Consider the following 22,477-nt stretch of genomic DNA (forward strand, 5'->3'; position numbering starts at 1 on the left):
TACAACTTAAAAAATAAAAATTTAAAATGAGATACGTCGTGTTGGTTGCCAGCCAGTCTTAGTCTGACCTTTGGCCTTTAAACGGAGGAATTTTCTGGAAATATGAGGATGCAGTCTAAACTACGAAAGGTTGTAATTATAACGGGCAACTTGCTTAATTTTCTGGTTTACTGAGGCTCTTTTTCCTATGGTTTAAGGTCATTGTCACCAACAAGAAACGTTACAAGAGACCTCACAAGTGCCAACTATGGCAGGAGCGGAAGCACCTTGGAAACAATTTCTCTTTCGATTCAGGAATTTAAGATACAAAACAGTTGACTTTTTAAAAAGGGGAGAATGATGGAGGTGGGATAGGAGTATGGAAAGAAACCAGCAGAGAAAGGCAAAGCTTGCCCAGAAATTGTGTAAATATTCACATCGATCACGGAGTGAAAACCGGCAAGTTTTTGTACTGAAGAGGAAAACATTCATTTCTTTACTGTTTCTACAAGGAAATCATTAGGGAGGAGGTAATATTTTAGAGGAACTCTAAACATTTTAGCTGGAGGCTAAATAGCCTAGTGTTAAAGCAAATATTTGGCTTAGGCCCAAGCAAACTGTCACTATCGTAGTTCTGAACTTCTGAGATACAAGAGTAATTTTGGAAAAAATTTTTTGAGGTATAATACTGAAATTTCTTATTCAAATAAGTTGTGGTAATCAGAATTGTAGAGTTGACATTGTAGTCGGAAACAATAGTTTAGAAGCTTTGTCAGCTCTTGGCTTGCTCCTGCGATCACTGATATAGCACATTTGCTTTACTAAACACTCATTTGCTACTGAAGTTGGTGGAAGAGCAAGACATGTTAGGTGTTTCACTTTTAATATGTTCCTTTTAATAGTCTTTAGTTTCAGGAGAGTCTTTTAGTGTCTGGATGCAAGATGACTTATGATGCATGATTGTAAATGATTCTGTTTTTAATTAATCTTCTTTGGATGTATTTGTGTATTCCCAAATACAAGTGTTTCTTGAAAGTCTAAAATTGAATTAAATAAAAAATAAAATTGAATTAAATTAAATTAACTAAAAAATAAATAGAGTGCTTAAATATTATTTGTAGTACTCTGAAAGCTAGGAAGAATAGCAGCACATTGAATACTTCTGAGAATACTAGAAACAGAGGAGCTTGTTCTATTCTTAACTCCATCTCAAAAACAGCTGCAGGATTCATTGGGGCAGGCTAGGTTTGAAACTGGCCTTAGGAAAGAGATTCCTGCCTCTAGCATGGACCAGGTGCAGCAGATAGACTCCTACCATCACTTCTAACTCCCATGCCCCTCACCGAAAGCTTAGGATGAGAGTATTGAAGAGAGAGCATTGGATCTGAAGGAGACAGATTAATGTACCAGAGGCATATCAGCAACAACCTGTGAGTCCTAACAATGGGGGCCAAGGAATACAGTGAAGGCCTGTCGTACCGAAGACTTAAGGAACAGAGAAAATAGCACTCTTCAAGCCCCCCTGAAATTATGTCAGCTTCAAGAAATTATGGTAGAAAGCTTTCCAAATTGATTGAATTTAAATTTACTCTAATTTACGCATGTACACCCATGGTGGTTTCATGTCAATGTATGGCAAAACCAATACAGTATTGTAAAGTAAAATAAAGTAAAAATAAAAATTTAAAAAAGAAAAAAAAATAAGAGAATGAGTCCTCAGAGTAGAATTTAAATTATTTTAATTATTATATTTCTTGAATTCCATACTTTTATACTAAGAATTGCATTCTTTTTAAAATATTTTTTTTTATTTTAAAAAAATTTTGGCCACACCACATGACATATGGGATTCTAGTTCCCTGAGAAGGGATTGAATCCACATCCCGTATGTTGGAAGCTTGGAGATTAACCACTGGACTTCCAAGGAAGTCCCAGAATTATACTCTTTATACAATTTTATTTCTGATAAAATAATAGGATAAGTTAACTAGTGGAGAAAGTTACTCTAAGGTAGCTCAATGTACTGTGTTGTTATTTAGTTGCTTAGTTGTGTTCTACTCATTGTGACCCCATGGTCTGTAGTCTGCGAGGCGCCTCTGTCCATGGGACTCTCCAGGCAATAATACTGGAGTGGGTTGCCATGCCCTCCTCCAGGGGATCTTCCCACCCATGGATCAAACCCACATCTCCTGAATTGGTAGGCGGATTCTTTACCGCTGAGCCACCAGGGAAGCCTCTTAATGTGCTATATTAATATTTATATTTCTTTTACTGAAGTCCTATCATGTGCTGAATACTGTGCTAAGTGATTCATATAAATAGTATCCAATCCTCAGAGCAGCTCAATGAATGTGGTATTTTATTCTTCAAACTAAGCAAACTCAGCAAAGTTGAGTCACCTACCTAAGACCACACAGCAAGGAAAGGGCTGAACCAGAATTTGAACCTAGGTCAGTCTGGGTTTAAATTACCACAGGATTGCCACCAGTTAGCTATGGACTAATTACGTGTTAGAGTATGCCTTTCCAAACGGATAAGTTAATTTTAAAATATCTTGAGCCATTATTTTGGCAGTGATTAGATAATAGTGCCACTCCTGGTGTATGACAAAAAGACGGTTTCTGCATATAGTTAATCTCCACAGCTGAAACTTGAGGAAGGAGGTACTGAACATCCATTGTTTGTGCCTGCCCATCCTTCCTCTTCTGGTAACAGCACACAGTTTTCTAGTACAGAATCCCTTTCACATACTCTCAGCCTGTGTTGTTTGGATGAGGCTGATCCCACTCCAGATCAAGTCCTGGCCAAGCAGTGTTTTCTTCACCCCTGGCCACAGTGATTAGATCAGGAAAAAGCATGGAACACAGATCAGTGTAATCAAAGCTAGTCCTGAATTTTTGCTAGAGCAGTAAATAAATAGGCATGCTTTTTTCAGCAAGATTTGATGAAAGGAGGTCAGGCTGAGTTGCCAGTACCATCTTGCCACCATGTGGAGAGAGCTTCACAGAGCAACGGAAGAGCCAAGAAGTGAATCCTGAGGATGCCACTTGAGCTCTGGAGCTAGAATACCCAATGCCATTTTTTACCTTCATTTTTCAATTGTGCAAGTCAATAAATTACTTTTTTCTAATTAATCCAAAAAGATTGGATTTTTGTTACTTGTAACATCATTGCCCCATAATATGAAGGGGGAAGGAGGGGGAGTATATAGGATGGCTTTATTTTAGAAACATGCTATCCTTAGGGATGCTAAGTCACTTCAGTCGTGTCCCGCTCTGTGTGACCCCATAGACGGCAGCCCGCCAGGCTCCGCCGTCCCTGGGATTCTCCAGGCAAGAACACTGGAGTGGGTTGCCATTTCCTTCTCCAATGCAGAAAAGTGAAAGTGAAGTCACTCAGTTGTGTCCGACTCTTCACGACCCACTGGACTGCAGCCTACCAGGCTCCTCCATCCATGGGATTTTCCAGGCAAGAGTACTGGAGTGGGGTGCCATTGCTTTCTCCGATCCTTAGGGGTACATACCTGAAATTTGGAATGGATAATATTGTAGTTATGTGTTTCACTTACAGATGAACAACTGTGCTTGATATTATAGGTTAGTTGATCAATGTTAACCTGGAGGCAGGTTTCTAGTAAAATGCCCTAATATTCTGTCACCCTCTTGATTTCAACATCTTTGAGTTAGTGACTTAAGTGTAAATATATAAGACATACTTATCAGATAACCAAAGGCTTGTAATAATGAATAATATGATAGTGGATGGCAGAGTGAAAATCCAAATTCAAAAGATAACTAGAAATTCAACAGGCTGAGGAGTGGGGAAAGGCAATCCAAAAGAAATGTAAAATTCACGGAGGCACAAAATAAACAGCAAAGTGCATTAGTGAAACCTAAGTGGGTTGAAACTGCAAGAGAGTATGTGTTTGGGAGAGAGGTAAGAGATGTAGTTAGAGACATTGGAAGAGATCAGACAGCAATGGGGAGAATGGTTTGGAGAGGACAAGATCGTAGACAAAGAGGAGCCTAAGCTCTTCCTGGGTTTCTGTCTCTTGTGACCAGGTGGCTTGTGGTTTCCTAAATAGGGATTTTGAAAAAGGACAGGGTAGAACCAGGATAATGAGTTCAGCCTTAAAAAAATAAAGGTAGCTATATCAGTCTGCCTGATATCAGCAAACATTATTTGAAACCAATGCTTAGTAGACACGACTTAATTGTTTTTTAATCACTAAGTCATGTCTGACTCTTTTGTGACTCCTATGGACTGTAGCCCACCAAGCTCTTCTGTCCATGGGATTTCCCAGGCAAGAATACTGGAGTGGGTTGCGATGTCCTTCTCCAGGGGATCTCCCCAACCCAGCGATGGAACCCACTTCTCCTGCATTAGCAGGTAGATTCTCTACCACTGAGCCAACAGGCAAGCCCTAGTAGACGAGTGAAAAGTTGCTCAGTCACATCCAACTCTTTGTGACCCCATGGACTGTAGCCCACCAGGCTCCTCTGTCCATTGGGATTCTCCAGGCAAGAATACTGGAGTGGGTTGCCATGCCCTCCTCTAGGGGATCTTCCTAACCCAGGGATCAAACCCAGATCTCCCGCATTGCAGGCAGATTCTTTATCATCTAAGCCACCAGGGAAGCCCCTGGTAGACAAGACTAGGATATAAATATAGATTTAGGAGTTACAGATTTATAAATGTTATCAAAAACCTACAAAGAAGATGCAGTCATCCAAGGAGAGTCAATTAAAGAACAGAGGGCTGAGGACAGATCCCTGGAGAACAATTATTAATACATCTAAGAAGTAGACAAAGTAAGATAGGGAAAAAACGATCAGAGAATGAACAAAACCAAGTGAGTGTAGCAACATAGAAGCCAAGGAAGTAATTTCAAAAGAAACTGAGAAAATAGCAGTGGAATTTAGCATTTAAAAGTACTTTTGTGAAGAGTAGCAGGCCAAATCAAGATTTCAGTGGACTGAGGCATGAAAGAGAGGTCAGAAAGTAGAACCTCTAAGTTTAAGAAAAAATCTTTTTTTAGGCTCTAAATGCAGAAAGTACCTATATTTTAACTGTAAGATAATTTTGGCCTTTGTCAGATATAACATCAGGGTCGTTGATTTAGCAACTATAATTGGAAATGAGGAAGTAGTGGCTGTAAATATACACTATTCTTTTGAGAAGTTTGACTAAGATGTGGAGGAAGGAAATTGCTCAGAAGTTAAAGGAAGACAAGTATTAAGGGAGATGTCTTGGCAGAGAAAGGACCACAGAAGCCTGAATGTATCTGTAAGATGATAACAAGGAACTAGTAGGAAGAAAAGATTAAGAAAGGAGATGACAGGCTTCCCTGGTTGGTTAGTGGTCAAGTATCCCCCTGTCAGTGCCGGAAACAGGGGTTCAATCCCTGGTCTGGGAAAATCCCACAGGCTGCGGAGAAACAAAGCCCATGGGCCACAACTATTGAGCCTGTGCTCCGAAGTCCAGGAACCATAACTACTAATCCCTCAAGCCACAACTAATGAAGTCCATGTGCCCTAGAGCCCATGCTTCAGAATAAGAGAAGCCACCACAATGAGAAGCCTGACCACTGCAAATGGAGAGTAGCCCCTACTTGATGCTACTAAAGAAAAACCCAGGCAGCAACAAAGACCCAGCACACAACCAAAAATAAGTAAATAAATAAAATGTTTTGAAAAGGAGATGACTGATAAAGTAAGATCCTGAAGGAAATTGGAGGGGAAAGGGTTAAGGTATAGATGGGAAGGTTGGCCTCAAACAGAAGGAACTTAGCTTGGTCCTCTAATTCTGAAGTGGAAAAGGTATCAATGATGTGGATACAGGTAATTTTCCTGGACTGTGGAATTGTAAATTAAAGAAACAATCAAAAAAGAAACCAAGCTTGATGGCCTTAAATTGAGTATGCTTAAACTGAGAGAGGAAGGGATGACTGAGGGGCTTGAAGACTTGGCAAAGCAAAGTTTTAAAATGTTGATGGCGTTGAAAAGGTGACTGAGGTTGAAAACCATGAATTTCAGTGACCCGCAACCTGCAGAATCAAGTGATTTTCTCCTGCAATGCTCAGTCACCCAGCTTGATTTGAAGTGGGTGTGAAAGAAGGGTAAAGGTACGTGGGAATGAAAAGCTTTGCTGAGAAAATGAACAATAAAGGATTAGCCTCGTGTAAAGCAAAGTTGGCCCTTCCCCCCAGCTTCTTGGCAATAACCTCCAAACCCTTGGTATGTCCTGCCTGTCTGTTTACCTAGGGACCTTGGACCATGCTACATACTCTGTGCTAATAATGTGCTTTATGGCGGGGCCATGATCCATGCAGTATCAGCTCAGCATCTGGAGTCATCTCTAATATCCCCAGTACAATCAATAAGCCCAGTTTTTTATTGACATCTACCATCAGTCTGGGCTATGGTGGAGAGCCACTACTGAACTTGCTAGTGATTCTGGGTACCCTTCTCTCTAGCACCTTCCTTTTTGGTAAATGGTATCTCCTCTAGTCTGACCCATGGATATTATTGCCTGGTGAGTCTTCCAGGCTTATGTCCATTTTAGCGTGCTCACTTCTTTGAACTTTAAATCCCTTGTTCTACTGTCTTGCATGGTAGTTCAAGCAACTTCATTTAGTATGAGTCATCATACTTTCCATATGTATGAAACTATTCTGACAGCATGTTTACCCCATTTCCTGAGATCCTTGGCAGGTTGTTAAATCCTGTAACCCAAGAGAGTTGCTTCCAAATTATTAATTAAACTCCCTTAGAAACTCTATATTCTATCCACATTGATCCAGCACTGTCAGAATTCAGTCCCATGTGTACTCACCAAAACATCCTGAACTCCTAGGATATAGTCCCTTTTACTCCATCATCATGTATACCCTCCGGGACTATACCTCAACGTATAGTCCCTTTCCTTCACTTTCAAGTCCATTACATCCCCAGCCAGGTTAGTTAGTGACTTAATTCTCTTGGCTCAAAGGATTCGTGGATCTTTGGGAATTAAATATTTCTAGGTACATGAACCCAGATATCCCCATTCCATGTGTCAAGGTCCCACTTTTTCCTAATTATCGCTATGTCCTTGGCATACTGGGGACTTCCCTGGTGGTCTAGTCATTGAGAGAGTCTGCCTTGCAATTCAGAGGATGAGGGTTCAATCCCTGGTCAGGGAACTAAAATCCCACTAAGATCCAACATGCTGTGGAGCAACTTAAGCCTGCACGCCACAACTAGAGCGCCTGCAATTAAGACCCAATGCCCACACCATCTTACCTGTCTCCTGAGAAACCTGTATACGGATCAAGAAGCAACAGTTAGAATCCTGTATGGAACAACTGATTGGTTCAGGATTGAGAAAGGAGTACAACAGGGCTGTCTGTTGTTACCCTGTTTGTTTAACCTATATGCTGAGACATCGTGAGAAATGACAGGCTGGTTGAGTTACAAGCTGGAATCAAGATAGGTGGGAGAAACAACAACCTCAAGTATGCAGATGATACCACTCTAATGGCAGAAGGTGAAGAGGAACTAAAGAACCTTGATGAGAGTGAAAGAGGAGAGTGAGAGTCAGCTTAAAACTAAATATTGAAAAAACATCCAGCCCCATTACTTCACGGCAAATAGAAGGGGAAAAGATGGAAGTTTTTTCAGATTTCCTGTTCCTGTGCTCTAAAATCACTATGTATTACAGGATTCACTATATGCCAATTTGTCATTCAGTTAGGCCCAATTGTTTTTCAGTATTCAGGTATTGCTTTTTTCTCTTTTGATTAAATTTTATCTAAAAATTATTAAAGATGTTTAAATAAAATGTTTAATTTTATTGAAATAAAAAATGTTATAATAAGATAATAAGTCATAAATTTTATTTAAGTAAAAATATAGCTTCCTTAAATGAATTTTAGTTATTAAGAACATTTAATAAATAAAAATATAAAATTGAATACTTTCAGAGATATCTGACTTCCATCCCTGATTTCTCTGTTCCTTCCTTTCCCCTCTAGCTAACCATTTTTATTCTAAGTTTATCTTTCTATTAAAAAAAAAATAAGTACATACAGTATTTACATCACACATAGTTCTACACCCTTTTAAAATCAAAGTTAACATATTATAAACACTGTTCACTTAACATATCCTAAAGATTGCACTGTGCAAGTATACAGAGATTGTCCTCATTTCTTTTCTTAGCTGAATAATCCTATTATGTGGATATCCTATTGCTTATTCAATCAGTCCCCTATTGAGAAGCCTTAGGGTTGTTTCCATTTGTTTGCTTCCAAAAAGAATCCTGCAGTTAATAACCTGGTGCATAATATTTTTTTCCTTTTTGCAAGTATTTCCTTGGGATAGTGAGATTGCTGGGTCAGAGGGTAAATGCAAATATAATTTTGCTAAATATTACCAAAACCCTGCCTAGAGAAGTTCAATCATTTTCCACACACACCAGCAATTAATGAGAATGCCTCCTTCCCCACAGTTATGCCAACAAAGCAGATTGTCCAGTTCTGGATTTTTGCCTACTGGTAGGTCTTAGTGTAGCTATAATTTGCAATTTATCATATTGTGAGCAAGACTGAATATATTTGCAAGAGTTTAAGGATCATTTCTATTTCTGTGAACTGCCTGTCCATATGTTTGCCAGGCTATCTGTATTATTTCTTCTTATTCCATTTTTAGAGCCATAGATGTAGTACATTATGAATCCTATATTGAAAATATGTTTTTCCTAATTGTCATTTTCTTATTTCATTTGTAATATTTTTTCCATGGAAATTTTTTTTGCATTCAAATTTGTCAATCTTTTTGCCTCTAGATTTTGATTTATAGTCAGGGAAGTTTTCCTGCATATTTAATAAAAAAAATCAATCCTTGTTTTCTTGTACTACTTTTAGACTTTCATTACTTGTATTTAAACTTCTGATACATCTGGTTGTTGTGGGGTAGAAAGACTCAGCTCCTTTATTCCAACTTGTGACAACTCTGAAGGGCCATCCCTGCTTCTGATCTTCCCATAGTGTCTTCATAGGCCCTCATAGAGGTCTTTGTTGAGAATACAGTGGGGTCCAGCTCCTTATGCAGGATACATTCAATGTTACCTTTTTCCATACTTGCATTGTATCATTTATGAAACAGTACATATATTCCTGACTGATGTGAGATAACAGCTTTATCACATGCTAAATTTCCATGTGTTCTTTGGTTTATTTCTGGATTTTTCTACCCGGCTTTATTGATCTGTCTGTTCATACACCAAAATCACAGTTTAAACTATAGAGGTTTTAGAACATGTTTTACTAATATCTTTTAGGGTGAGCCCTCCCATTTCCTGCTTCCATTTTTAGTCTATTTCTGGATATTCTCATTTGTCTATTCTTCCATAAGAATGTTATAATCAACTCAGCTAAGTCTGTCAAAACTCTAATATTGATTAACTTGGATTGCATTAAATTTATAAACGTAGTTATGGAGCACCATCATCTCTATAAACTTAGTCGTCTTCTCCAGTAACAAGAATGTCTTTCTCCTGCATTGCAGATGGATTCTTTACCACTGAGTCACTGGGAAAACCCAGTATCTGAATAGAACTCATCTAAGAGAATTTGGGTATGACCTAAATCAAATCCCTTCTGATTATACAGTGGAAGTGAGAAATAGATTTAAGGGACTAGATCTGACAGATAGATTGCCTGATGAACTATGGACTGAGGTTTGTGACATTGTACGGGAGACAGGGATCAAGACCATCCCCATGGAAAAGAAATGCAAAAAAGCAAAATGGTGGCTGTCTGGGGACAAATAGGTGTGAAAAGAAGAGAAGCGAAAAGCAAAGGAGAAGAGGAAAGATATAAGCATCTGAATGCAGAGTTCCAAAGAACAGCAAAAACAGATAAGAAAGCCTTACTCAGCAATCAATGAAAAAAAAAATAGAGGAAAACAACAGAATGGGAAAGACTAGAGATCTCTTCAAGAAAATTAGAGATACCAAGGGAACATTTCATGCACAGATGGGCACAATAGACAGAAATGGTATGGACCTAACTGAAGCAGAAGATATTAAGAAGAGGTGGCAAGAATACACGGAAGAACTGTGCAAAAAAGATCTTCACGACCCAGATAATCATGATGGTGTGATCACTCACCTAGAGCCAGACATCCTGGAATGTGAAGTCAAGTGGGCCTTAGAAAGCATCACTATGAACAAAGCGAGTGGAGGTGACGGAATTCCAGTTGAGCTCTTTCAAATCCTGAAAGATGATGCTGTGAAAGTGCTGCACTCAATATGCCAGCAAATTTGGAAAACTCAGCAGTGGCCACAGGACTGGAAAAGGTCAGTTTTCACTCCAATCCCAAAGAAAGGCAATGTCAAATACTGCTCAAACTACTGCACAATTACACTCATCTCACACGCTAGTAAAGTAATGTTCAAATTCTCCAAGACAGGCTTCAGCAGTACATGATCTGTGAACTTCCAGATGTTCAAGCTGGTTTTAGAAAAGGCAGAGGAACCAGAGATCAAATTGCCAACATCCGCTGGATCATGGAAAAAGCAAGAGAGTTCCAGAAAAACATCTATTTCTGCTTGATTGTCTATGCCAAAGCCTTTGACTGTGTGGATCACAATAAACTGTGGAAAATTCTGAGAGAGATGGGAATACCAGGACCACCCGACCTGCCTCTTGAGAAACCCATATGCAGGTCAGGAAGCAACACTTAGAACTGGACATGAAACAACAGACTAGTTCCAAATAAGAAAAGGAGTACGTCAAGGCTGTATATTGGCACCCTGCTTATTTAACTTCTATGCAGAGTACATCATGAGAAACGCTGGGTTGGAAGAAGCACAAGCTGGAATCAAGATTGCCGGGAGAAATATCAATAACCTCAGATATGCAGATGACACCACCCTTATGGCAGAAAGTGAAGAGGAACTAAAAAGCCTCTTGATGAAAGTGAAAGAGGAGGGTGAAAATGTTGGCTTAAAGCTCAACATTCAGAAAACGAAGATCATGGCATCTGGTCCCATCACTTCATGGGAAATAGATGGGGAAACAGTGGAAACAGTGTCAGAATTTATTTTGGGGGGCTCCAAAATCACTGCAGATGGTGATTGCAGCCATGAAATTAAAAGACGCTTGCTCCTTGGAAGAAAAGTTATGACCAACCTAGATAGCATATTCAAAAGCAGAGACATTACTTTGCCAACAAAAGTTTATCTAGTCAAGGCTATGGTTTTTCCAGTGGTCATGTATGGATGTGAGAGTTGGACTGTGAAGAAAGCTGAGCGCCGAAGAATTGATGCTTTTGAACTGTGGTGTTGGAGAAGACTCTTGAGAGTCCCTTGGACTGCAAGGAGATCCAACAAGTCCATTCTGAAGATCAACCCTGGGATTTCTTTGGAAGGAATGATGCTAAAGCTGAAACTCCAGTACTTTGGCCACCTCATGCGAAGAGTTGACTCACTGGAAAAGACTCTGATGCTGGGAGGAATTGAGGGCAGGAGGAAAAGGGGACGACAGAGGATGAGATGGCTGGATGGCATCACTGACTCGATGGACGTGAGTCTGCGTGAATTCCGGGAGTTGGTGATGGACAGGGAGGCCTGGCGTGCTGCGTTCATGGGGTCACAAAGAGTCGGACATGACTGAGTGACTGAACTGAACTGAACACCAACCATACAGCAATTCAAAGATCCTAAAAATCCCTAGGGTATCCTATCCCCCCTCTCAAAATTCTTCGCTTTCTGGCTTAGTCTTATTACTTTGCACTCGAAGTCTACCTCAAATTCCCACATGAGAAGTAAAAACTGAGAGCATCTTAGTGTCTACATTTGATTCCTTTATAGGTCATTCACACACTCTAGGCCTAATGATTAGCTATGAAAGGCAGCTATTTTGTATTATAGCCATTAATTAATTATATGATTGATTCATACAAAGGAAAAATATCTTTATTAAAGTCCCCAAATTTAAATAAAATCAGCCTTTATTTACCATCAATCATAGCAAGAACATTTCTGGAAATATTCACCCATATTCTTTCCCACATGTGATTGTCCCTGTAGTTAATAATGGAACATCCACATTTTCCTCTTCTAATTTTCAAGGTTTTGAATTTAGTATCAATTGTTAAACCTAAACTGAACTGAAATATCTCCACACATTTTTCCAGAGAATTTAAAATAAAATCATAATTTCTTACAATATCCTAGAAGACAGTATATGATCTTGTTCTTGCCTGTTTCTCTTTATTGTTGTTCATTCACCCAGTCATGTCCAACTCTTTGCAACCCCATGAACTGCAGCACCCCAGGCCTCCCTGTTCCTCACCATCTCCCAGAGTTTGCCTAAGTTCATGTTCATTGCATCAGCAATGCCATCCAGCTATCTCATCCTCTGACCCCTCTTCTCCTTCTCCCTGCAATCTTTCCCAGCATCAGGGACTTTTCCAATGAGTCGTCTGTTTGCATCAGATGACCAAAATACCTATTTCTCTTAGCTCATATCTAATATTCGGAGAAGGTGATGGCACCCCACTCCAGTACTCTTGCGTGGAAAACGCCATGGACAGAGGAGCCTGGTAGGCTGCAGTCCATGGGATCAGAAAGAGTCAGACATGACTGAGCGACTTCACTTTTTACTTTTCACTTTCATGCATTGGAGAAGGAAATCGCAACCCACTCCAGTATTCTTGCCTGGAGAATCCCAGGGACGGGGGAGCCTGGTGGGCTGCCGTCTAGGGGGTCGCACAGAGTTGGACACGACTGAAGCAACTTGGCGGCAGCAGCATGTCTAATATTATTTCTAGTCAAACTGGCCTTTTCTGTGTTCATTAAACAGGAAGAGCTCATTTATGCTTCAGGTCCTTTCCCTTTGCTATTCACTCTACTTGAAACACTCTTCTCCCAGCTTTCCACCTGGATGTTTCTCCCTCACCTTTCAGATCTCAACCTACCTCTTCAGAGAGTGCTTCCCTGACCATGTTATTTAAAGTAGTCTCAAAATACTCACTCTCCATACCATCACCCGTTTGGCTCCTTCCTAGATAGCATTTGCCAGTGGCTGAAATTATTGTACTTACTTATTTACTTGATTATTGTCTATATCCTTTTACACACATTAGTATGCTTCTGGCTGCTAGTAATAGAAACCCCCATTTAAAAATATATTTATTATCTCATATAACTACAGTCCAGCAACAAGAAAGTCTGTGGGCAAGGGAAAATGAGTAGTTTAAAAATTATATTGAAGGACCCAAATTCTTTTAGTCTCTCTGTTCTATATCCCTTACTGTCTAGCTTCTTTCTCCTCTGCCTTCCCTCATGGTTACAAAATGGTTTTGGTGCTTCCAGGTGTCTCATCCAGGCATAACAGTGGCCAAAGGGAAAAGATGCTATCTCTTCCTGTATCTCTTCTAAAAATGCTACAGAATCTTATCCCGCAGTCCCCATTAGATTTCTTCTGATTTCTTATTAGTCTGTATTGTTCATTTGTGTGGAGATGGTTTAGACCAAATACAATGAAAAACATGTTGGAAAATCAACTATCATAAATGTCGTGGTCCATGCACAGATTGGAAGAGAATTTCCAAACACGAGGCAGAATGAAAGGAGAATAGAGTTTATTAGAGTGGGGGACGAGGAGGGCACTGCCAGTACAATGGGCCAGCTTCCTGAGAGTCAGGGAGAGCTGACTCTGATTTTGGTCTGTTTTTATAGTCAGGGGACAAGGAACAGGGGTCTTGTGAGTCATTTGCTGATTGAATGAGGTATGTATACATTCCCTATACAGGCCTGGGAGAAGAGTAAAACAAATACCTTTCCTTACATGGGGTGAGAGGGGGACAGGCCATGCTACTCAAGAGGGCTCAAAAATTCCACAACAGTTACAACATGGTGGGAAGGGTGATAAGGGTCTGGTTTTTTCTGTTCCTACATTCCAACACCTTTCTTGTTCATCTTGTTCTTTTGTCCTCAGGGCACCACGATAACCACATGAATGAGCACTAGAACTTTAGGATGGTGTCTATCTTGTTCACGACCATTTCCAAAGCCTAGCATAGTACTTGACATGCAATAAGTGCTCAATTAATGAGTCCATTTAAGGGAAGAGGAGAGAAAACTGACATTTGTTGAGTGCCTACTAAGTGCCAGACACAGAACATGAGCTTCATTATAATTTACCCCTCTCAAAAATTGTGTAAAAAAGGGTATTGTTTCTCTTTTACACAAAAGAAACTAATACTTAAGAGATTAAGAAACTTGACCAAGACCACCGATCTAGTGAGTCGCAGGGCTAGGATTTGAAACTATGGGTGTCTGGATCTAAAGACCATGCATCTCCCACTACAAGCTAATTAACAAAAGATATTCTTTCCCTTTCAGAAACAACTGCAAAAATCTGTGTAGATTCCATTATGAAGAACAGCTAAAGAAAATGTGGTTAAGTTCATGCTTAGCCTATAATAGTTATCAGGAAACCAGCAGCAGCCTTTCATTAATATTACTGACATTGTATCCTCCACCCTATCACTTGTTGTTTTCTAAACATACAGTGAAAATTAGGTGGCTACGTGCTGTGGGAAAATCAGTCAAATTGAAAAAAAAATTTTTATTTTCCTCCCTAATGCTAATGTGAATTCAGAGCAGTGTTTGGTGAAGTGTTTGTTATAGAATACTAAGTGAAAAGGCAATCTGACATAACCTTAAAATCCTGAATAAAACCCTGGTGTCTTGAAAGCTAACCTGGGAAATCTGGAAAATCAGGTCTATTTCGGATTTGGCTGAGGATCCTCAGCAGCTTGCACACAGGAGTGGCCTCATAGATATATGTCAAGCACATGTAGACATGTGTCAGTCATTCAACCCACAATTAGGGAAAAAATCGTGCCAACAGAAGACGTACCAGCTACAAATAAATCACCATTCCTGGCTTTCTGTTACTCCTCCCATCTTCTTACTGACTTCTGCTGAGGAAAACAAAGGAGAAAGGAGAAGCCTTCAGTAGTCAAATACTGCCAGTTCAGCAATGATTCGCACATCCTCGGGATACAAGGAACTGCGTACAAGGACAGGCAGCCTGAGGGAACCCAAGCCCCCAGCAAAGAGCGCAGCTACTTCCTGATTTGGACCGGAACCGCTTGGTAAAGTATGTGGGTTCCAGAGGGAACGATTTAGGAACAGGACTACTTCCTGCGGCTGAAGTGGGGCGAGGGGTGGGGAGGAAATAGCTGGAGGAGCGGCATCCTCCTTGCTCTAGCTGAGGCAGAGAAGGAGCCAGAGAGGAGGCGGCGGGCGGAGGAGGCAGAGGAGGCTAAGGCAGAGGAGAAAGTGTCGGAGCCGGTAGGTTAGCAGTCTTAGAGCAGAGGACAGTGGACAGCGCCCAGGACTCGCTTTGCAAATCTGTGGTCCCAAGTTGCGGGGCTGCCCATTGGGTAGGGGCCGTGCTTCGCCCGCCACCTGTCAGTGGGCACCGAGAAGGGACTGTTGGGGCACTGGGGCTGGGCCTTGCGGGGCACCAGACGGCGTTCAAGCGGGCTGCAGCCCTGCCCTGGAGCCACGGAAGGTGCTGGGCTGTTCTGCCTGAGGGCGTGAGGTTCCGCACCCTGGACAGCTTCCCTAGACAGAGGTTGGAATCTGGGGGGAAGGAAGTGGATACTGTGCGTCCCACCTAACCTGGGGACCAGCGAGATCTTGCCAGGTGGGTGGTGGACATCGTTTCGGAAACTGAGGGAAGGGCTGGTAAAGATAATGTTAGTATTGGAGCCATAGTTTCTCTGCTCTGTTCTGTCTGGGCTGTCGGAAACGGAGTTGTTTATTTTTAAAGGCAAGTACCTGCTCCTTCTATCGCTTCGGGACAAGTCACCAGCTTTCAGGTCCGTTGTTAAGCCAGCGTGTTCCCTACCCGATCCATCATGCTAGTATTGCTGTGGGTATCTGGTGAATACTCTGTAGGGAATCGTTGATAGTGCGGTCAGAGTTAAATGTCTCCGGAATACTTTTCGGAGAGAGACAAGAGTAGTCTAGCACTGTTTGGCGCACTTTCCCTCAACTTTACGTATAATCGTTTTAGCATTCACAGTAAAGATGGTCATCTTAAAGGAACTAGGTAAGGGTTATGAGTGTGCATCTGCAAAAGGCCTGTCATGTAATATAATAGGATATAAAATCCTTTATCACTGAACGAAATCATTGATAGAGATTGTTACTGGAAAGATCAGAAATAGTTTTTATTAAGTTACTGCTTTTCTGTTGTCTTAGGTTCGGCTTTAGAGTGTGGTGAAGGGTACTTTTCATGGTGCATGGAAGGAAAGCCAATGCGCAGGTAGGCATTTAGGAAGAAATCCTTCAGTTTCACTAAGTGAAATTCACATAATAATCCAGGGTTTCATTTTTAAAAAATTTTAAAGCTTTTCAAATCTTACCAAATTCTGCTTGGAACTAATGATTCTTGTTCTAAAATAAATCAAAAGTAATGTCAGAAATTAATAGTTTTTAAATAGAGTAAAATATAAAAGTTAAATTTCTAAAGAGTGCTAGGAGGTTTATGTAGTTAACATTTCAACTTTCCTTTTTACATGGTAATTCTTTGTGGTAATCATTAAATGTACTATAATACTATATGAGTTGATTATGGTCTTCAGTTCCCTACAGAATGTAGAGGTTTCTTTTGCCATATAAGACTAATGATTACTTATAATACACTGTATTGAATGTGTAATTGTGGTTTTGGTTATTTTATTGATGTCCAATCTACATTTGTTCTATTAATTAAAATAGCTGCATTGCAGGGAAGATTGTTTGAGGACTAAAAAAGTTATTGGACGTAATAACTTAGTCCATAGAAAAATAGAACAATGTATGGGAAAATATAGACAATTTTAGGCCTTCCTAACCCTAGAATTTAGTAATGCTTTTTCTCAATCTGTTCTAACAAATAGGACTCAAATCCTTATTGAAAATAACCCCAGTTCTAGTCCTTCATTTTTAAAACTCATTTTACACTTATTTAACTGTATTTAATCTTTTTTGTTTAACATCAAAGATAAATATATCTAGCAGACCCTTATAAGAGAAGAAACATGTTATGAAAGGAGTATGACTTAGAACCAGGAGGAAGAACTAGAATATAAGTATTTTTTCCACATCTGTTAATGGTTTATTGATTCACCTTGACCTAGTCACCTTCGTTGTGTCACTTTTGCTAGAAGTCACCTTTGCTAGAAGTCACCCCAGTTTATTTCTCTAATGTACCTGACCAGGATATTGGGAATTAATGAATGCTTGCAAATGATTTGAGATCTCCAGATGTAAAGATGCTATGGATATAAAATCATAGTACACTTAATCTTATTTGTATCTTACTCTAAAGTAGAAATAATATTTGACTGCAAGTACATGAAGACATTAACAACATGTATATTAAATGCTTCGTCACTTCAGCTTCTAACATGGTTGCAAATACCACTGATGGCTTCTCGTCCTCAGCTGCCATAAATGTCATATGTAATTATTAATATAGGAACTTATTTTTTTAAAAAAGAGAAGGCAGCATGGGGATGTTTTTAGTTTTTCTGTAATTCCTGTATAAAATATTTACTTAATCACTCATACCTACTCTTTTTTCTGTCTTGCTTTATTATGAAATATTGCCAGTTGTTTAAAATCATGTTGGAGAATTCTGGTGTCATTAATTGTTAAGTTACTGTTCTTTTTTCATCACCATCACTTGGCCAGAGCCTGGCCTATCATTGCTCCCAGGTTTTACTTTTACCTGCTACCTGCATTAAGTCGTGGTCACACTTCCCTACCCTTTCCTTACTGGGCTGTGATTCTTGCTGCCAGCGACCCAGACACCAGTCTCTGAAAAGTACGGTTGGGTTTATGCTTACCAGCTATTGGAGAAGCTTTGAATGAGAAATAACTCTTTATATTGAATAAATGTTCATTCTCTCTGCTACAGTGGAAGCTCTTTGAGTCTCATGTGTCTTCTGTATCTTTGTATCCCTGGCACCTGGTGATCACTGAATAATTGTTTGAATGACTGAATAGCTGAAGTACCTACAGACTGTTCCCATGAGCAGAGAAAAAGCTACGAACAGGAAAAGATTGCAAAAACATTGTTAGGGTATTCTGATGCTTAATCATAAAGTTTTATGAAACCAATTAGCATTTTGTTAGCAAAGCTTCATTGCATTCATTTATTTAACTAGCTATTATGTGCAAATGTTACAGAATTTCCAAGATAAAATAGGATATTCAGTGAAACTTAAGTCTCCCAGTGCTGACTGTAGCTCCCAATTTTCCTCTCCAAAGGAACCACTTGAAAGCAATTTCTTATGTATTCTTTCACAGTATTGTAATGCATATATAGAATATCTCCTCTTTTTCAAAAACACTGATATTTGCAACTATTCACATTTTTCCCTATTCTTTTTTTCACTTCACGTATTATCTTGTTCAGTTCAGTTCAATTCAGTCGCTCAGTCGTGTCCGACTCTTTGCAACCCCATGAACCACAGCATGCCAGGCCTCCCTGTCCATCACCAACTCCCAGAATCTACCCAAACCCATGTCCATTGAGCCGGTGATGCCATCCAACCATCTTATCCTATGTCGTCCCCTTCTCCTCCTGCCCTCAATCTTTCCCAGCATCAGGGTCTTTTCAAATGAGTCAGCTCTTTGCATCAGGTGGCCAAAGTATTGGAGTTTCAGCTTCAACATCAGTCCTTCCAATGAACACCCAGGACTGATCTCCTTCAGAATGGACTGGTTTGATCTCCTTGCAGTCCAAGGGACTCTCAAGAGTCTTCTCCAACACCACAGTTCAAACACATCAATTCTTTGGCGCTCAGCTTTCTTCACAGTCCAACTCTCACATCCATACATGACCACTGGAAAAACCATAGCCTTGACTAGATAAACTTTTGTTGGCAAAGTAATGTCTCTGCTTTTGAATATGCTGTCTAGGTTGGTCATAACTTTCCTTCCAAGGAGTAAGTGTCTTTTAATTTCATGGCTGCAGTCATCATCTGCAGTGATTTTGGAGCCCAGAAAAATAAAATCAGCCAGTGTTTCCACTGTTTCCCCATCTATTTCCCATGAAGTGATGGGACCAGATGCCGTGATCTTCGTTTTCTGAATGTTGAGCTTTAAGCCAACTTTTTCACCTCCTCTTTCACTTTCATCAGAGGCTCTTTAGTTCTTCTTCACTTTCTGCCATAAGGGTGGTGTCATCTGCATATCTGAGGTTATTGATATTTCTCCTTGCAATCTTGATTACAGCTTGTGCTTCTTCCAGCCCAGCGTTTTTCATGATGTACTCTGCGTAGAAGTTAACTAAGCAGTAAATTATGACAAATACACTTAGACCCACCTGTTACTTGTAGGTACTGTTAACTAGTCCCTTCGAGAGACATTTATTTTATGGTTTGCTGTTACAACCAGTTCTTCTATGAATATCCTTGTATGTGGTTTTTGACCAATTGTGTAAGTATAAAATAAATTCTTAGATATAAAATTCCCCAAAGAGTATGTGCATTTTAAAACTTTGAATTACAAATTCCCATCCTTAGAGATTATACCTGTCTGTAGTCTCACCAACAGTGTGACTGGTTCCCAAGATATTATTTTTTAATCATTGGTATAATTTAGAGACACTAAAATATTTTGCAGTGTAATTCTTCCATCTTAAATATAGGAAACTGGACCCGATTTTATTATGAATTGGTTTATTCACTCATCAAACATTTATATCGTACTTGTTTTATATTTGTATACTGTATATATACAGGTAGAGTGATGGAAAGACATGTAACAGATACTATAATGCATCATGAAGGATTTTAATAGAGATATACACGTCTGCTTTGTAGAGATGAAGAAAGCTTCACAGAGGTGGTGATATTTGAGCTGGATCTTCTAGAAAGGATAAGAATTTGTATTAAAATAAAGAATATACTTGAAAAGATAAGAATTAAAGAAGGGAGATAGTGAAATATGCCATAAACAGAAAGAACTGCTGTGCAGCCCAAAAAACGAAAAGACTCCAAGATCTGAAAGTGTATGACATGTATAGTATGGTAAGTATATCTGGAGTGTAGAGTATATGAGGGAGGAAGAAGGGAAAGGAAGGTAGGGGAAAAGAGCCTGAAAAGTGAGGCTACAACCACTAGAAAGAGTCTATACCCTTTAGGTATTTAAGAACCAATGGATGTTGTTATACAATTGAGATTTGTTCTTTGGGTTGATATTTAAGAAGATAGGATGTGGACTAGAAAGAAGGAAGAAAGGACAGTAAAAAGCACTAATTTAAAGGAGTTTGTGGGGAATTCTCTTGTGGTCCAGAAGTTAGGGCTCTGCGCTTTCTCTGCTGAGGGCCTGGGTTCGATCTCTGCTTGGGGAGCTAATCCCACAAGCTGTGCAGCAATGAAGAAAAAAGCTGTGGCAGTTAAAGCCGATGAGAGCCTGAAGTAGATCTGTGGCAGTAGGATTGAGAGAAGAGTTTGGAATTGAGAGTTTGTTTAATAGTGAAATCAAAAGGATTTGGTGGATATAGAGTGAGGAAGAGGTAATGATACAAGCACCTCCAAAGATCTCAGGTTAGTGCCGCCATAATGAAATGAAAATACAGGAAGAGGACAGGTTTCACCAAGCCAAGAACAGATTCTCTCTTACGTTCTTTAGATTATTATGTCTAGGAAACAGCCAGGGAGAGATAGCCAGCGTATAATTGGAATATGGGTCTATAGCAGAAGAATGGTTTGAAAATTGTGAATCACCAGTATGCAGAAGATTCTTGAAGTTGTATGTGTGAATGAGAGTAGAGCAGAAAAGGAGGATGCCAAAACAGAATCCTAGGGAGTACCAGGGGTGTTTCAGGTGGGGCCTAAAATGAAAACCCAGTGAAGGTTCCTAAGTGGGTAAGAAGCTTTAGATTCTTTGGGTCTTATTTTATTTAATTGTATCTAGAGTTTTTACTGACAGTGTTCACTCATGGTGAACATCAGATGAGCTCCTTGAGTTCAACATCAAAAGGCAAATCCCGTTCAGATCTCTTGTCTTTAGAATTACTGATTTATTCTAGTCAGTCTAAAATGTATGCCTCAGAATAAATTATAAGATACACCAGCTTGATTTGGCTCTTTCTTGGTGTGGCATGCCCTGTAGGTTGGCTTGCTCAATACATCTCCCTTTCCTCCTTCTTCTATTTAGACACAAGAAAAATAAAGTTATACTTTATATCGTTAATATTATTTTCATTTGGGGATGGCTTATGTAACACGTATGGGACTTCTCTGTTGGCTCACTGATAAAGTAACCACTGCCAATGCAGAAGACACAGGTTCAATCCCTGGATTGGGAAGATCCCCTGGAGAAGGAAATTCCAGCCCATTTCAGTATTCTTGCCTGGAAAATCACATGGACAGAAGAACCTGGCAGGCTATAGTCCATGGCGTCGCAAAAGAGTTGGACATGACTTAGCAACTAAATAAGAAAAACTTTTAACACAGTGCTGCCATTGAGATGTCAGTGGAAGGTGCTGAGAGGTATCCTAGGAAGATTTGTTTTTCTGACATAAAAGGAGAAACCAGCTTGTTTGCATGACCTTCCTCCATCTTGCCTTGATTGCTGGGCCAAGTCACCTAGTGCTGACCCTTGTTTCATCCAGTAAACAGTGATGAGATGTCTTAGAATTGAAGTATTCATGACCTATTTTCAGATTAAGGAATTAACAGCCTGGCTTTCAGGTACAGAATCAGGTCTGGAATGTAGTGCCTAGTGGATGCTCTTCTAATAAGCAACACTGGAGTCTGGAGATGTTATTTCTGTTTTAAGGATTTGTATGCACAAATCTCTAGCTCTCCCTATCCAGGCGTGCTTAGTACTTTATATGAAGGTCACCTCAGCTGAATCTTTTAAGAGCAGTGTTAGTCACTCAGTCGAGTCCAACTCTTTGCGACCCCCATTGTAGCCCACCAGGTTCCTCTGTCCATAGAATTCTCCAGGCAAGAATACTGGAGTGGGTTGCCATTCCCTTCTCCAGAGGATCTTCCTGACCCAGGGATTGAACCTGAGTCTCCTGCATTGCAAGCAAATTCTTTACCATTTGAGTCACTGGGGAGGCCCCAAGAAAGTTAATCTGTGTCCAAATTAGGACAAATTTTTGAAGTATAAAAGGAGAGATGGTTGTTTAGTAGATAGGGAGCACAATTCCAAGCTAAAGAAAGAGAAAATGACTCTTTCCTCAATTAAGACTTACTTTTGAGGTAGATCTGAGGAAGTGCCATGATAGCTTTGCAATTTAAGTTGACTCACACGTTTTGGGTATGTGGAAAGGCTTTTTTTGAATATACTTTTTGTTTAGTCTCTCAGTCACGTCCAACTCTGTGGCCCTATGGACTATAGCCCACCAGGCTTCTCTGCCTGTGGAATTTTCCAGGGAAGAATACTGAAATGGGCTGGAATTTCCTTCTCCAGGGGATCTTCC

General features: G+C 40.0%; 1 protein-coding gene across 9 annotated transcripts in view; it reads left to right on the plus strand.

Moving 5' to 3' along the window:
* The window catches only part of KLHL20 (kelch like family member 20), a 67,982-nt gene that overhangs the window by 147 nt on the left and 45,358 nt on the right, over positions 1 to 22,477 (plus strand). Inside the window, exons 2-3 of one of the 9 annotated variants that reach the window (XM_060396617.1) lie at positions 198 to 15,136; positions 16,249 to 16,312. In XM_060396617.1, coding sequence (XP_060252600.1) covers positions 16,290 to 16,312 — 23 coding nt within the window. In that variant the 5' untranslated portion in view covers positions 198 to 15,136; positions 16,249 to 16,289. Of the gene's footprint in view, positions 1 to 197; positions 15,137 to 15,216; positions 15,689 to 15,733; positions 15,864 to 15,934; positions 16,097 to 16,248; positions 16,313 to 22,477 lie in introns of those variants that run through there. The other 8 variants (XM_060396616.1, XM_042257461.1, XM_012187537.4 and 5 more) reach the window with 8 other exon arrangements.

The sequence above is a fragment of the Ovis aries genome, chromosome 12 (assembly GCF_016772045.2).
Source record: "Ovis aries strain OAR_USU_Benz2616 breed Rambouillet chromosome 12, ARS-UI_Ramb_v3.0, whole genome shotgun sequence".
NCBI classification, from domain to species: Eukaryota; Metazoa; Chordata; class Mammalia; order Artiodactyla; family Bovidae; genus Ovis; species Ovis aries.